This window comes from Stylophora pistillata, chromosome 4, assembly GCF_964205215.1.
Source record: "Stylophora pistillata chromosome 4, jaStyPist1.2, whole genome shotgun sequence".
Classification (NCBI taxonomy): Eukaryota; Metazoa; Cnidaria; class Anthozoa; order Scleractinia; family Pocilloporidae; genus Stylophora; species Stylophora pistillata.
The window spans coordinates 33,997,233-34,013,229 of NC_142522.1; the positions used below are offsets into that span (position 1 = coordinate 33,997,233).

At 38.9% G+C, this 15,997-nt stretch overlaps 1 protein-coding gene, 1 long non-coding RNA gene and 1 pseudogene across 3 annotated transcripts; 2 read left to right on the top strand and 1 right to left on the bottom strand.

Moving 5' to 3' along the window:
• Nucleotides 1-3,715: 3,715 nt before the first annotated feature.
• On the top strand, nucleotides 3,716-5,228 carry LOC148733435 (beta-1 adrenergic receptor-like; annotated as a pseudogene).
• A 2,557-nt stretch (nucleotides 5,229-7,785) lies between these two features.
• Nucleotides 7,786-12,372, bottom strand: LOC148733436 (uncharacterized). Its single transcript, XR_016000539.1, has 3 exons — nucleotides 12,246-12,372; nucleotides 9,205-9,273; nucleotides 7,786-8,244 (listed from the first exon to the last, which is right to left on the bottom strand). It is a non-coding gene; the product is annotated as an uncharacterized LOC148733436 (long non-coding RNA).
• Nucleotides 12,322-15,217, top strand: LOC148733437 (beta-1 adrenergic receptor-like). 2 transcript variants are annotated; one of them, XM_088758447.1, is made up of 3 exons: nucleotides 12,322-12,441; nucleotides 12,824-12,951; nucleotides 13,792-15,217. In XM_088758447.1, exon 3 carries the CDS (start codon nucleotides 13,864-13,866, stop codon nucleotides 14,773-14,775), a length of 912 nt encoding a protein of 303 aa, XP_088614573.1. In that variant the 5' UTR covers nucleotides 12,322-12,441; nucleotides 12,824-12,951; nucleotides 13,792-13,863; the 3' UTR covers nucleotides 14,776-15,217. The 2 variants fall into 2 exon arrangements, with proteins under 2 accessions (XP_088614573.1, XP_088614574.1); XM_088758448.1 differs by lacking the exon at nucleotides 12,322-12,441 and having other exon boundaries at nucleotides 12,603-12,951; nucleotides 13,820-15,217.
• Nucleotides 15,218-15,997: the final 780 nt, after the last annotated feature.

Here is a 15,997-nt window from a genome sequence, read left to right on the forward strand (position 1 = left end):
TTTCAAGCATGCTCGAGAAATCAACACATATAGAGAGGGAGAAGATTCTGTGTGGAGCCTCCATATTTGATATTAAATGATCATGGAAAGACAGAATTTATCCTGGTTTCCGTTATGTTAGTGTTATGGTTGGGACGTAGGTACACAGCATGTAACTATTTTCAGGTCCCTGATAATAAATAAATATAAGAAAGTGATGCCTTACATGGTCTCTGTGTGAGAGATGGGAATGAATCCTCTGGTAACCAGAAACTGTCTACGGCTACGAATCTACGTTATGATATTTTCACGATCACCCCTTAGGGTGGAAGGTAAGGGACAGACCATTATTTTTCTGGCAAATATCGAAAAAAATTGTTTGCAGGGTCTGAAAAGACAAAATAAATTTTTTGCAAAGATAATAGGGTAAAAAAAAATGTTTGCAGAGAAGTCAGGTAGGATATTTTATCACAAATGTATATCGACAAAATAAGTGGCTATAGTACTATTTACAACGTTCTTCTTAAAATAGTTCAATAAGGCAATGGTAATATTTAGCGTAAATGAAAAGAACACGGAAAAAAAATTTAAAAAAATTGTTTTCATGAAGATGATGTTCGAAAAAAATAGTTAATTTATAACATTCTTCGTAAAATAGTTCAATAAGGCAATGGCAATATTTAGCATAAATAAAAAAAATGCGGAAAAAAAATTAAAAAAAAATCGTTTACATGAATATGATGTTGGAAAAAAATAGTTTGCGGAGACATATATGTTTAAAAAAATGTTTGCAGAAGAAAATTTCTCATATCCCCCTCCAGAAAAATAATGGTCCGTCCCTAAAAGGGGAAAGAACAAGTGCCGTTTAACCATTTAATCTCTAAGAGTGACAAGCATCTTATTTCTCCTCACAGTAAGATTGCTGAATCAAACACAAAATTCATGAGAATTAAGGAAGTGATCATCAACTAAAGAATCCTTTGATTGTCAAACAAATTCTCTTCGTCAGTGCCATTGGAATCATATAAAGAACAGTCTGGAGAAATCCAGTGTCCTACATTGTTCTCGTTCTTCCTTTTGACAATTGCTGCCGTGAGTTAATTTAACAAGGGCCACAACGAGAACGATAAACAGTGTGTTACTATCCTAATAATATACATGAAAAAAATTCTCAGTTCTGATTGGTTAAGATGAATGCGTTTTTCAGTTAATTCAGTGCAGAAGAGAGTTAATTCAGTGCAAAGAAAGAAACAAACCAGACATTCTGATTGGTCAGAATGATTGGTCAATGTCAATGTCAAGGTCAATGTCAAGGTCAATGTCAAGGTCAATGTCAATTGCAGGGTTTGAAAAAATTATCTTTGCTCGTGATGCGCGCTTTTCTTCTGATTAGTTATGAGAAGCTGCCTGGTATATTTTCATGTATATTATTTACAGATAACCACATGATTTTCTCATTCAATTTGGAATAAATAAGCGCTTGTAAATTTTTTCAAAGACCACAAATTGCACTCGCCCTACGGGCTCATGCAATTTTGTTAGTCTTTGAAAAAATTTACTCGTGCTTATTTATTCCAAATTGCACTCGAAATCATGTGATTACCTATACAAAGGTAGCTTTTAATAGGTTATTTACCTGAATCGAAGAAAAGTCGTGACAAAGTGAAAACCATGAATCCTCGACAAAACCATTTGATCCAGTGCAAGAACCACTCGCCGAACTGGACAGAATAGACGGTATTAAGCTGGGTAATAGGGTCGAAATTACATGTTTCTGGACTCCGTAGGCGCTCAAATTTCTTGTAGTCATAAGCTCCATCATTTCCACGTGCAAGACTGTGCGCAGACTGTGCGCAGACTGTGAATATTAATTTTGAAAATTATTTGTAATTCAAATGAGTTTTTCGACCATGAAAAGTGGGGTTAAAGATAATCGACACCGAGTTCACGGTCTGATCCATTCAATTTTTAAAATGAAACAGGGGAATGCCTCACTTTAGAGAGATTTTGAACTTAATTAAAGAAGTTAGATAGAGAGATGACAATATTAATAGCGCTGTAATTTTCTAGGTATCGAACGTAGCCGGATGGACTTCAACTCAAAACATGTTGCTTGAACAAAATTTTTTTAGTCATTATAGAAGCGTAAACCTCGGTTACATTCTCCCTGGTCATTAACTGTCGATTAAACAGAACTTTACGATATACCGTTCTGTTTTTCTTTTTCATGGGCAAGGACATGAAGAAGGACAGCCATTTAGCACCGTAGGGGCTATGCTTCTTACGCAGTTGCTTATCTTTGGGGAACCAGAAGCAATCCTTACGAATACATAGATTCAAACGTAGACTAAGATCGAGAAAGGGTCGGTGAGATCGTAGTTGAGCGAAGGCACAACCTTCAAAGCAATTGAAAAGTACCCCTAAAGACGAATGGTGGACCCTCTTTAACAGGGGAGAGTCACCCAGACCTACAAAGTATGATGACACGCCCACCAGATCTAGTGTATTAAATTTGGATTTATCAGAAACAATCATTCGAACACTAAAATTACGAATTATATTTTTGAAAGGAAAATTAAACAACTAACTGAAACGCTTTATTATTCCTTACAATAATTAACAGTTGAAATAGAATTACATTCGTAACCGCCAGATTCACGAAATATCAAACACGAAGTAGCACTTGCTAGTAATGTAGAACTTACCCTACTTTCTCTCAACATCTCAATGTGCCACTCCCAAAACAACTTTCATCCAGAACAGCCTTCGCAAACGACAATAGCTAACAACAAAAATTCGACCAGTAGAAGTCACTAAACACAACCTACGACACGTATAGCACTGAATTTTGAATATATGAAAATCTTATATGTGTACTGCGGTTTCATGAAATGTATGGGTTCAAATCCCGTACGTGCCTGAATTTTTTTTTTCAGGCTTTCTTTCGATTCCACTAGTACATAAGTAGGGTTTATTATCGCTTTCATACATCTCATGCAACCGCAGTATACATATATGATTTTCATATATTCAAAATTCATTGATTTATATCACTTCGACGGGTTTAATACGAACCAACATTATTACCAACTCCCTGTACTGTTGTCTTGTTTGCTCAATTGGTAGAGCATTGCACCGGTATTATACTTAGTGCTCTTGAATCAGAAATTTTGCCATAATCAAGGTTCATGGTTTAGGATATGACAGCTTTATTAACGTTGTATCTCTCTTTTTTTTACAGTTAGGACAATACAATTTCCTTTTTTTATCATCTTATTCTGTTCTCTCTCACTGTTCTCTTTTAAAAGCTTTTTGTCCATCACAGTAAAATAAAACTGACTAAAATTACCACTAAGTGTTTTACAGGAAATTTACTCTCACTCCATCAAGCCTTAGTGTAGGCGAGAAATGTCTTAATTTGTCCTGAACACGGCGTGCATCAACAAAATGCCCGCAAAGGACCAAAGAAAGCGAATCGCAAAGCGGACACAGAACAGAGGATTTTCATAGCGCCATATCCTATGGCTCACGGCGTTTTACAAAAATTTTCGGGGAACTTTGACCAGACTGCAGTGAGCACTATAATTTTTAGAGGAAATTTTTGCAGATGCCCTCAATTTCAGATTCAAACTAACTGCTAACCAATACAGAGAAGATGCAGGAGACGGGGCCTACGGTTTTTCGTCCTCATCTGATAAGACTAGTGTTAGGAGATTGGACACTAGTCTATAGTATTATGGTATGTAGGGAAACCACGAGGTAGGGATTAAAAGGTTGAGTTGAGTTTATCTGTAGTCGTCTCTTCCCCGCAATAACAACTAGGATGTCTAACCATTTGCAGATGTCATAGCAAAGGCAGCACATTCTCCTCAGTTATTTTAACACCCCGAATGCTGGTCCGGTCTGGGGCTCGAGCCCTCGACCTACCGCACGGTAGTCCAGCGCTCTACAACATGAGCTAATCAGGCGGCTGATTTGGGAACAGTAGATGTACAGTTTACTGCTGAGGTAGACTGAAGTTACAAAGTGGTTAGAGAAATAACGAAGTTATGAAATCGATCAATCTAATTTTTACGACAGACATTCAATGCTTAGAATTCGAGGAGTCCCTCCCGGCGTTTCGGCGATGTCCGCCACGCGAGTGGCAATTCTCTCTCGAGTTATCAACCACATATCGATAAAAATGAGCAACAACGAAAACCATCCGTTAAGAGAAACAATGCTTACAACAGAGAATCAATAACAAAGATCAATTTGCACGGAGAAGATAACGATAAAACGGTATGAACATAACAAAAGATGGCAATAATAGCGGCGGAAGTCTAGCTTCAATCTCATCAGCATCGGAGTTGAAAGCATTTGGAAAATAAACGCAAATTGGAAATTGAGGTCTGTAACTCGATTTAAAAGCAAAAATTGAGATCTTTTACTTAATTGAAAAGTTTCGTCCAAAGTAAAGAACAGTTCACTTCATCGAACATTTTTTGACAAGAAGAGAAACGTTAGTTTTGAATAGAAATCGACGCAGTAGAAATGAGCAGAGAAGAAAAAGATCTCTAAGAAAAATATTCAACTTGTTCCTGACCTCATTTGTCGCAAAAGACTTTTTAGTAGGACTTGTTATGGACCCAGCGTGGTTGGTCGTAAGATGTTTAGGTTATAATTCAGTCTAAAACCTTCTTGGAAACCTTCGGTAGGGGAATGGATTACCTGTGGATCCACACCACTGTGGCCACATCATTTAACTGATGCTGTGTTAGCTTGGACAGGTATGTAGCCATCATCTATCCTCTGCAGTACCAAGATTTTCTCACCAACAGGAGATGCTATTTACTCCTAGCTAAGGTATGGCGTATGTCCCTTGTGTTGTCTTGCTCAAGTTTCATGGTTCAGGATAAAAGAGTTTTATCAACATTATATATGCACATCTGTCTTTTACAGTTATAACAATTTTATTTCCTATGTTCATCGTCGTGTCCTGCTGCCTTCAAATTTTAAAAGCTGTCTCAGTACATTACAATAGCATAAAAACGACGAGCAGCTGTGCACAGAAGCAATGCAAGATAGTTTTAAGAGAACAGAAAAGAGCTTCATGCTAAAACAGTTAGTATCATAGTAGGGTTGTTTGTGGTTTTCTGGTTGCCAAGTCTTATCCCTGATTTGGCGCATCATTTCAGCAACAAAGTGTCTTCTAACTCAGCTTACTACACCGTGTGGACTTCTGTTGAAACAGTGGCGTTTACCTAATCAGTAGCCTGCAGTGCAAGCCTCTTATTAGGGCGAGTTGACGTTAAAAGCTCGTGATCATTTATCTGAAAGCCATGTTTGATTTGGAGTCAGAGTGGTAGGTGGGGGTAGGGGGCGGGGGAAAAGCGAAAAGATGCGTTATATTCCCTCCCGCTCCCCAGCCCCTTCCCTTATTTATTTTGACCGTCGGCTCACCCCTAGGAAAAAACTACTTTCTCTCCCCAGCCTGCCGCTGTCATTAAAATCCAAAATAGCGGCTATTTTTCACTGAGAACTAGACGCTCGAGGAGCGTTCACTCGGGCTTCTTTTATAGCCATGGCATTCATACCAAACACGAGTACCATAATGACATAGCTTGTAAATTTGTGCGAGCGTGCCTCAATTTCCCCTTGTGCACGCTGGTGACGCCAGCAAACAAATGCCTCGCGAAAAAATTTTCTTCTCGCGGGTGACTTCAGCGTTTTTCATTGAAAAACGGGAAAACTTCCGAAAAAAAAGTTAAACTAGACATGACAACAGTAGAACAAGACGAGGAAGATCTGCCTACTTTTTCTTTGAGAACGGATTTTTTAACTCCCAAGAAAAAACCCAGAGGAAGGAAAAACAAAACAATCATACGGTGGCTTCAAAGGGACATACACTTTCCTCTCTCTTTTTTTTCACTTGCGACTTAGCTGCTACTTTCTTGCGACTTAGCTGCGACTTTCTTGCTACTTTCTTGCGACTTAGCTGCGACTTTCTTGCTACTTTCTTGCGACTTAGCTGCGACTTTCTTGCTACTTTCTTGCGACTTAGCTGCGACTTTCTTGCTACTTTCTTGCGACTTAGCTGCGACTTTCTTGCTACTTTCTTGCAACTTAGCTGCGACTTTCTTGCTACTTTCTTGCGACTTAGCTGCGACTTTCTTGCTACTTTCTTGCGACTTAGCTGCGACTTTCTTGCTACTTTCTTGCGACTTAGCTGCCTGGTGCATCAGCCGGCCAGGTTGTTTTATTTGAAAATAACGTAGACTCCTATAAACAATAGGTAGTCTGTTTTGCCTTGGCTTTACAGTATTTACAGTATAGCTATGAAGTTTTTCGCCGTTTTCACTTTTATTTCGGTGTGCTCTACATCGCTGGCAGAGCTTCCATCTTACTCTCCGGCAATAAGGAACAATGCAGTAATGCGCGACGAGATAATCAAGGACTACTTCAATCTTGGGCTTACTGCACCTGAAATTGCATTATTTCTCGTAAGTGTACATGGTATCGGGAACTCGTTAAGACAATTGAAAAGAATACTCAGACGGTTGGGATGTACAAGACGTCGGCGTCGAAGTAATTTGAATGAGGTGGTTGAAGCAGTCGAGGAGGAACTGAAGGGGAGTGGAAGCCTTCTCGGATATCGAGCGATGCATCAGAGACTCATCAATCAGCACGGTCTTGTTACTATGAGGGAAGTCGTTCGACATGTTTTGAGGGTTTTTGATCCTGAAGGGGTGGAGCATAGGTCACAGCATAGACCACGACGACAAATTTACAGGTGTAAAGGACCAAATTACTTATGGCACATTGACGGCTACGACAAACTAAAACCGTTTGGATTCTGCATTCATGATGCAATTGATGGCTTTACTCGAAGGACCCTATGGCTGGAGGTTGCATCTTCGAACAACGACCCTCGTATAGTAGCTCAATATTTCGTAGACTATGCAAGACAGTTAGGAGATACGGTAAGGATTGTACATTGAGATAGGGGATCTGAGAACAGGAACTTAGCAGCTATTCAGCGTTTCTTTCGGCGGTCCATGAATGACGACTTTGCAAGTGATAAAAGTTTCATGTATGGGAAATCTACGGCAAACCAAAGTATTGAAGCATATTGGGGACGTTTGAGGCAAGGATGTGCAGAATGGTGGACTGAATTACATATTTTAAGGACTTGAGAGATTCTGGTTTGTATCACGATGATGATATAATACACCGCGAATGCCTGAAGTTCTGTTTCATGGATGTCATACAAAGTGAACTACACAGAGCTGCACTGGAATGGAATGTTCACCGAATTCGACCGTCCAGCAATGTGGAATCCACGTCGGGAAAGCCAGATGTACTCTACTTCGTTCCAGCATCAGCTGAGAGTCAAGATTAAATGACTCCTGTTGACATCGACGAAATCGAAATCGCACAGGATACGTGTGCCGAGCAACCACAAGCGAAAGGATGTCCCTACTTTAAAGAGCTCTGCGATCTAATCATGGAGGATGAAGGTCTAGAACCAGCTACAACAGCAGAGGAAGCTCTCAAACTCTACTTAGATCTACTGGACAATATTAATGCCATACCACAGAAGAATGGTTGAATTTCATTCCTGTTCACAGGCTACCCAACATGAGCAGTGTTTTTGGTACACTCAAAAACAAAGCTTTCTATGCGGTTAGTTAAGGGACTGTGTTAGGTTCGCAAAATATTCAGTGTGGCCAAATGTACATCGCAAGGTATTTATTGTTGGTCAGATCAAATGCCGCTATCATTTTGTAGCTGGATACCGAGCCACGCTGGTAAATCAATTGAAAATGCTAATTAAAATCAACTTTATTTCTTCTTCGTTTCCAACATGTTTTCTAAATGTGGAAAGGAACTTAAACTCTTAAGAACGGATTATTTTCATTCATAAACTACACACCTGTGGGGGAGAGAAATTGCCTGACCCACCATTCACACTCTTTACAGTACAGTGTATTGTAAAGATATCATCTGGCCTGGTAATTCGAAATCTATGAACTCAACAAGGTAGAACAGCAAAGTAAAAAGCAGGTAACGAACTATTTTCCATTCCGTTTTAAAAGTGTTATGTTAACACAACCTATTAGAGTAGACATGAATGACATGTATAAAAAGAAAAGAATAATTAATCCTCTATTGCAATGAGCAGCATTATCCTTATTATCTCAGCGCAAGTATGTCGCCCCTGCAAACCGAACCAAGAGCTTGCAAATCTCCATCTGTTGCCATCCTCACAGCTGTTAAGTCCATCTGTAGTAAGGAAAAATGAGTTTATCTTAGAGAAAAGTATGGAGTCAAACTAGTCAAGTAAAATAAGCCACTTGAGGTGTAATACGAATACGTAAGCTGTGAAAAAAAATACATAAAATACTTGCAGGTCCTATGGGTATATTTCCCAAGATAAGAAACACAAAAAGGAAAAAATGGCAACAGATGCATAGAGAATAATACATGGATGTACACAGATATGGAATTTCTTTTCAATTGAAGTGCTCAACTCAATATATCATGTACAGCAAACAAATAAGATCTTGGGTTTATTTGGAATTTCTCTGCAAGTGTTCAACTCAATATATCAAGCAGTAAATAAGTAAGATCTTGAGTTAAATACAAGAAGAGAAATTCCATATGTATACAAGCAACATTTGCCGTAAATCATGTTCAACATGTACATGTACATGCCATATATCAGGCCCAACATTTGCCCTACATCAAGTTCATCTACTTTGGAATGTTACATAAATTAGTGGGTAAAGGACTACATGCTTGTCCAATTTGGAAGTAATTATATTTAAAAAAACTTTTTTTCTCTCATCCAATTATTTCCAAATCAATTACTTTGGATTCCAGGAATGATAAATAGCTACCGATATGAAAATTATTTTGTATGCAATAAAATTAACTTCACTAAACTCGTTTGGGAGTAAAATTTCTTTCAAATTATTAACTCAAAACCGAGGTTAGTCTGGCTAGTTTTAATGCTTACAAAAAAAAATTAATTGGCAGCCATTTATGAAAAGGGCCAAAACTATTCCCAGTGAAGCACAAATGACCGTCCCATCTTGAAGTTAAATGATTAAAGGTTTCTCGAAAGTAAACCAGACGTAGCAAGAAGGTAAGGAAAGTGTAAAAAGACAATCTGAGAAATCAAATTTAAGTGCGCCACAATCTCGCGTCCACTAGAGGAAACAGTTCGTAATGAATTCTTACCCTTTCGTCTTTAAACTGTTGGCAAACTCTATCTTTAATCCCACGTTTTTCTTTTAAAAAATTGAAAATCTAAAGAGAATGAAGCCAAATATAAGTTTTTGTACCTTCAGCATTTCTAATTTGAACGAATGACAGGAGAAAGTGTCAAAATAACTGGTTCGGACCTCCGGAACTAGCTGTTCTTTTGGAGAATCCATGTTGTTTATCGGCAATGCAACCCAGCCTGCGGCCCACTCGGCCCAGCTAGGTAGCCAGGCAGCTAAGTCGCAAGAAAGTAGCAAGAAAGTCGCAGCTAAGTCGTAAGAAAGTAGCAAGAAAGTCGCAGCTAAGTCGCAAGAAAGTAGCAAGTCGCAGCTAAGTCGCAAGAAACTAGCAAGAAAGTCGCAGCTAAGTCGCAAGAAAGTAGCAAGTCGCAGATAAGTCGCAAGAAACTAGCAAGAAAGTCGCAACTAAGTCGCAGCTAAGTCGCAAGAAAGTAGCAAGTCGCAGATAAGTCGCAAGAAAGTAGCAAGAAAGTCGCAGCTTAGTCGCAAGAAAGTAGCAAGAAAGTCGCAGCTAAGTCGTAAGAAAGTAGCAAGAAAGTCGCAGCTAAGTCGCAAGAAAGTAGCAAGTCGCAGCTAAGTCGCAAGAAACTAGCAAGAAAGTCGCAGCTAAGTCGCAAGAAAGTAGCAAGTCGCAGATAAGTCGCAAGAAACTAGCAAGAAAGTCGCAACTAAGTCGCAGCTAAGTCGCAAGAAAGTAGCAAGTCGCAGATAAGTCGCAAGAAAGTAGCAAGAAAGTCGCAGCTTAGTCGCAAGAAAGTAGCAAGAAAGTCGCAGCTAAGTCGCAAGAAAGTAGCCAGAAAGCCGCAGCTAAGTCGCAAGAAAGTAGCAAGAAAGACGCAGCTAAGTCGCAAGAAAGTAGCAAGAAAGTCGCAGCTAAGTCGCAAGAAAATCGCAAGAAAGTCGCAGCTATGTCGCAAGAGAGCAGCAAGAAAGTCGCAGCTAAGTCGCAAGAAAGTAGCAAGAAAGTCGCAGCTAAGTCGCAAGAAAGTAGCAGCTAAGTCGCAAGCGAAAAAAAAAGAGAGGAAAGTGTATGTCCCTTTGAAGCCACCGTACAATCAACGGTTTCATCTCGTTTCGAAACTCTAACTTTATTTCCACGCATGAATCTACCTGTCAGTTTCTGACCAATCTGAGACAAGATCATTGAAGCGTAGCGAAATACTTTTCCAAAACAAAATAAACAACGCATTGAAGAGTAGGAGAGGGAATTTCTGCCCTTTCGACATAAACTATAGCGTTGAAATTGTTATAAAACAATTGGTTTATGTGTCAGCTGTGTGTTCATCGAGACTTGAAGCACTCAAGAAGCTAGAGTTGCTCTCGGCTACGCCTCTAGCAACTCCTAGGCATCTTTCGTGCTCTCCAAACTTCCCAAGTGCTTCAAGTTCACCGCCTCCCAGTTAACTCAATGGAGAAAGCGCTGGACTGTTGTGCGGGAGGTCGAGGGTTCAAGCCCCGGCCGGACTAACACTCAAGGTCTTAAAACAAGTAAGAAGAATATGCTACCTTTCTATAACGTCAAGAAATGGTTAGATATCTAGTCTTCTCGGATAGGGACGAATAAATGGAAGTCCCGTCTCCTGCAGGGTTAGGGGTAGGAGACGTTATTTCCCACGCACGAGATAACTGTTTGATGGATGTTCTCCCCTGGGGTGGTTGCTGGTTGGGAATTGGCCCTGAAAAGCCCCGATGGGGAGTGGTCAATTAACGCTGTATGTATGTATGCATGTAAGTCTCGATGAACGCACGCTAACCGAATCGCATTTTACAAGTATATTGAACCCAATAAAAACCAGTAACAGAAACAGGATATTTGACGGAAGAGCTAAGCTTATATATTTAACTTTACTATTTAAGTTGCTTCTGTCAGTATCCTTATCCAATTCGCTGTTGTTAGCGCCACCTTCGAAGTTGTGTTCACGAACATTCTCGATTTTTTCCGCAAGAGAGGTGTTCGTCTCAGCATCATAGTTTGTTGTTAAATCGGCCGTCACAGTTTTGCCAGTATTTTCGAAGTTTGAACTCACATATGGCTCATTTTTTGTGTCGTGAGAACTAGTATGAACTTTCCACATTTGGCTAGCTTTCAAGCAATGAAGTTTGCGGACCGGCCCATTCCGAAAACACTCGACATCATTTAGCGTGGGCCTACCACGAACGGCGTGTGCATTTGCATGTGGGATGAGCCTATAAGACAGGAATCTTTGCAAAGCGGTCTTCACAAAATACAGCATTCTGTAAATTACGTTGTTTACGAAGAGCGAGCTCACGATAACACAAGTTGTCGCACTCTCATCCCCAGTTTCAGCGGTTTACGCAAGGAACACCTGGGGCCATGACCCCCCTTTTGGCGACCAAAACGGCTTGGACTTTCAGACTCGGGCTTTCGAACGGAAGCCCGAGTAAAAATGCAGTGCACTCACTCGCGCAAATTATGCCTGCGCTGCAGGCTCGGAAATTAACCCATTGGGTGTATTGTTTGGAAAACGATGAATTCTATGAAGCATTATCACGCACATTTTGATTTCTAAAAGGAATATAAATTGAAGAAAAATTGCATCTTCGGTTGAGAGACTATGTTAGCAGGGAACTGACTGTACAAATTCATAATGCACAATAATTATTTTCTATCCGCACACAAAAAAAAAAAATTAAGAGTAGCTTGGCAAGATGGTAATTTTTCCTCTCGAAAACTAGTCAATGACAGTGTTCAAGTCTAGAAAAACAGCTGGACACACTAAATTAGGTTTGTTGTCAAAACTCAAAAAGCTTTTAACTTAAGAATGAATGGCAATTTTTCTACACCATTAGGGCTGTGAATCACGATTACTTCTGTGATGTTTTTGGGAAATTTTTCAACAACATTCTAGAAAAATATAGAATTATAAAATTTTATCAGCTCTCCAGACGATATTTCTTTGAAATTGATATTCGCCCAGAGTTCAGTTTGCTGATCTTGTTTAAAAGGAATTCGATAACAAGTAATAGGATACTTACCAACTGGATCTTTGTCGTGAAACAACATGTGCCAGAAAAATGGTCTGAAGTGAATATGAGACTTCTAGTTGGTTCTTGCTTGGTCTAGATCTTGCCATACGGATCGTTTCCACGAAAACGTTCCTAAACCGCTCGTTCTTTTTACTCGAAAGCCGGCAAATTCAAAAGAAACATGTTTAATCCAATCGCCATATATGTAATTATAACTATCTTCTGACTTGGTTAGATCGACTCGTCGTGAGATATAATGGCCCTCGCGCTCGGTCGCCTTCGCTTGGATCTCACTTTACTCGGTCGGTACTACCGCGACCTCGGGCCAATATTTCCTAGTGCGGCCCTCGCACTCCCTTTGTTGGAAGTTAATCTTCTTGTATCTATTTTGCATATGCTCGACAACAAACATATGATGTTGCATTCATAATAAATAATGGAGAACTGAGTAAACAAAATCATGCGGGGCGTTTGCCGTTTGAACGTTTGCCGCATTTAAATTATCTATAGAAGATAAAAATATTGATTTGCAAAGGCTAAAGGTGGTCTTGTTGCTTTCCACTGGATAATTCTTAATGTATCTCTAGGTAACAGTCAGAATGCCGGGAACATTTATGTGATCTAAACTCGCCAATCGATGTAGAATTTTCCTATGGGACATCTCATGATGACGCATTTACATCGGCGTGGATCATGAACCGAGGTGGTTAGTCGAGTAAGTAAAATTTTAATTGTGAAGTTGTTTGTTTGCACTCTACACGATCAGTAAAGAACGACTTGGAAAAAATAAAGATAAAAAACATAACTTGAGGCAGATTAATTTTAACTTTGCTCTAAATTCGTGCTTTTATCAGTTGATCGCGTCAACATTTATAATAAAACGTACATAGTTTATCAGCATTAATAAAGGCTCTACAAGAAAGGAAGGAAAGGCTTGAAAAACCCATAAAAATAACGTAAATGTAGTAAGAACATCAAGAGAAAACATACAGAGTAATATAGATACAGCGCGCTTCAATATATTTGTTTCTCGTCTTAAAGATATTCTGATCGGGTGAATGGTGCACTTATGGAGCTTGAAATTCTATAGACTAGGACTTTCCATGTATGGAAGGAATTGTAGCACAAACATCAAATAGAATATTTCTCACTTGACTGGGACGTCATGTTTTTACTCGACAGGGGGTGGATTTGTCACTTTGCTTGTAAATACTGGTCTAGTTGTATTGCAATTGACCATTGTTCAATGTTATAATAGGTGAAATGATTATTTAACGACAGAATTGGACATAACATAAGACTGTCTCTTCCTCATTTCCTTTACGTCTTTAAAAGATTTTGTTAATGAGAAGTTTGAGATGATGCCCGCTTACATGGATGCGAGGACGACAGCATAGCAACTAAAAGTTGAAGGGATTCTCCATTTTTCACTCAGGCATTGGCTAGAAAACAGGCCACCTGTTTTCTGAATTATTTATTAAGTTCTTCACTGGTGATCTCTCTCTATTGGGCCAAACAATATAAAAAGTCTAATAATTGTGTTTTAAATTCATAGAACTATTTGTCATATGATTGCATCAAAGGACTCACGCCAAGTGGGCAGAACTGCAAAACACATCTTTGAAATATGAAGAGCACTAGGGAAGAGTTTAACCAAGAGGAAAGGATCGTTTTAGCAACTTGGTTCAGTGTCACAGGTCTGGTGGCCGTAACTGGCAACACTGTCGTCTTATGGTTGATCGCCAGAAATCATTCGCTCAGAATAATTTCGAATTTTTTTATTGCTTCACTGGCTGTGGCCGACTTGTTAGTGGGACTTGTTATAAACCCTGTTTGGGCAACAGTCAGGTGTATATATTATGATGAAGACACTTATCTGAAAACTTATGGTAAACTTATTGATTATCTGTGGATACACACCACTGTAGCTACAACGTTCAACTTATGCTGCATTAGTCTAGATAGGTATCTTGCTATCATACATCCGCTCCGCTACCAGAGTCTTCTTACCAACACAAGAAGCTACCTTATCATAGTTGCTGTATGGGTCTTGTCGTTTCTTCTTCCATGTTCAAGGTTTTTTGTGAGAGATAATTCAATTGAGTTGTGGTTGTCTTTTACAATAATAACAGTGTTAATTCCTATGATTATTATTGTGCTCTGCTCCATACGAATCTTGAAAGCTTCTGCAACACAGTATAGGAAAATAAATGTTGTCACTTTACAGAATCAAGAATTCGTCAACAGACGAAAACAGAACTTCAAAGCTGCTAAAACAGTTAGTATTGTGGTAGGGCTATTTGTTGTTTGCTGGCTGCCGAGTCTAGTGGCTTCTTTCTCTCAATATTTGAGCAAAAATGTCATTTACACTACGATGTACCACAAGGTTTGGACTATTGTCGAGGCAGTGGCCTTTACTTCCTCAGCAATCGACCCGTGGGTTTATTGTTTGCGAAACAGCAAATTCTATGAAGCATTTAATCGTAATTTTCGAGTAGGCAGAAGACAAATAATGGAGCAAAGTTCCATTCCTCGTTAAACCAAGAGAAGTATTAGATCACGGAAACGAACAAAAAGATGTTATGTGAGCAATATCACAAGAAAACTTTTGGGATCTAAAATTGTTCTGATGTGTACACCATTATATTATATGATTTTGTCTAAACGTCAAACAGTTCGGAGTCTCCGACTAAACACACAAAAACATTTTAATGGCAAATAAAGCCGACTCAAACCAGAACCAGAAAATGCAAATTTAGACATTTGTAGAGAGTGTCTTCAACGACACCTGTGTTTTAAGTATAATTAAAACCAAGTCAATTTTGTATGTAAAATTTTTATCAAAAAACAAAATGAAATTAATTGTTGTCTTTAAAATTTTTACCACTGTATAGCCTATGGTTCTTAATCACAAGAAAATTTTAAGTCAGAGGCCTCAAAATAACTTAATGATGTGCAACAATAAATATTTAAAGGAGTTATGTTAGCCATTAATGCAAATTTGGAACAAATGCTGATCATAATTTAGGCGCCGGCTACTTTTTCAAATGTTTTCACTTCACACGCAAAGAGATGTTATCTGAGGTACTCACACGTAGGTTTGACTGACATCTCATGCATGTGAAGCACATTTTACTCTTTATTCACTTGCAACCTTCGTGTACTAAATTTATATTCAGAAAAGATGCAGGAGACGGGGCCTACGGTTTTTAGTCCTCATCTGTGTTAGGAGATTGGACACTAGTTTATAGTATTAGGGTATGTAGGGAAACCACGAGGTAGAGATTAAAAGGTTGAGGTTAATTAAGACTAGGCAATGATTGTGTTAAAGTTTAGAAAAACAGCTGGACACACTAAATTAAGTTTGTTGTCAAAACTAAAAAAGCTTTTAACTTAAGAATGAATAGCAATTTTCTTTCACCATTAGGGCTGTGAATCCCGATTACTTATGTGAATATTTAGGCAAATGTTTTAACAACATTCTAGAAAAATAGAATTATAAAATTTTATCAGCTCTCCAGGCGATATTTCTTTGAAATTGATATTCGCCCAGAGTTCAGTTTGCTGATCTTGTTTAAAAGGAATTCGATAGCAAGTAATAGGATACTTACCAACTGGATCTTTGTCGTGAAACAACATGTTCCAGAAAAATACATGAAGAATTTATTTCATTATATGGTAAGGTAGTCTGAAGTAAATCTGAGAGTTCTATTTGGTTCTTGCTTGGTCTAGATCTTGCCATACGGATCGTTTCCACGAAA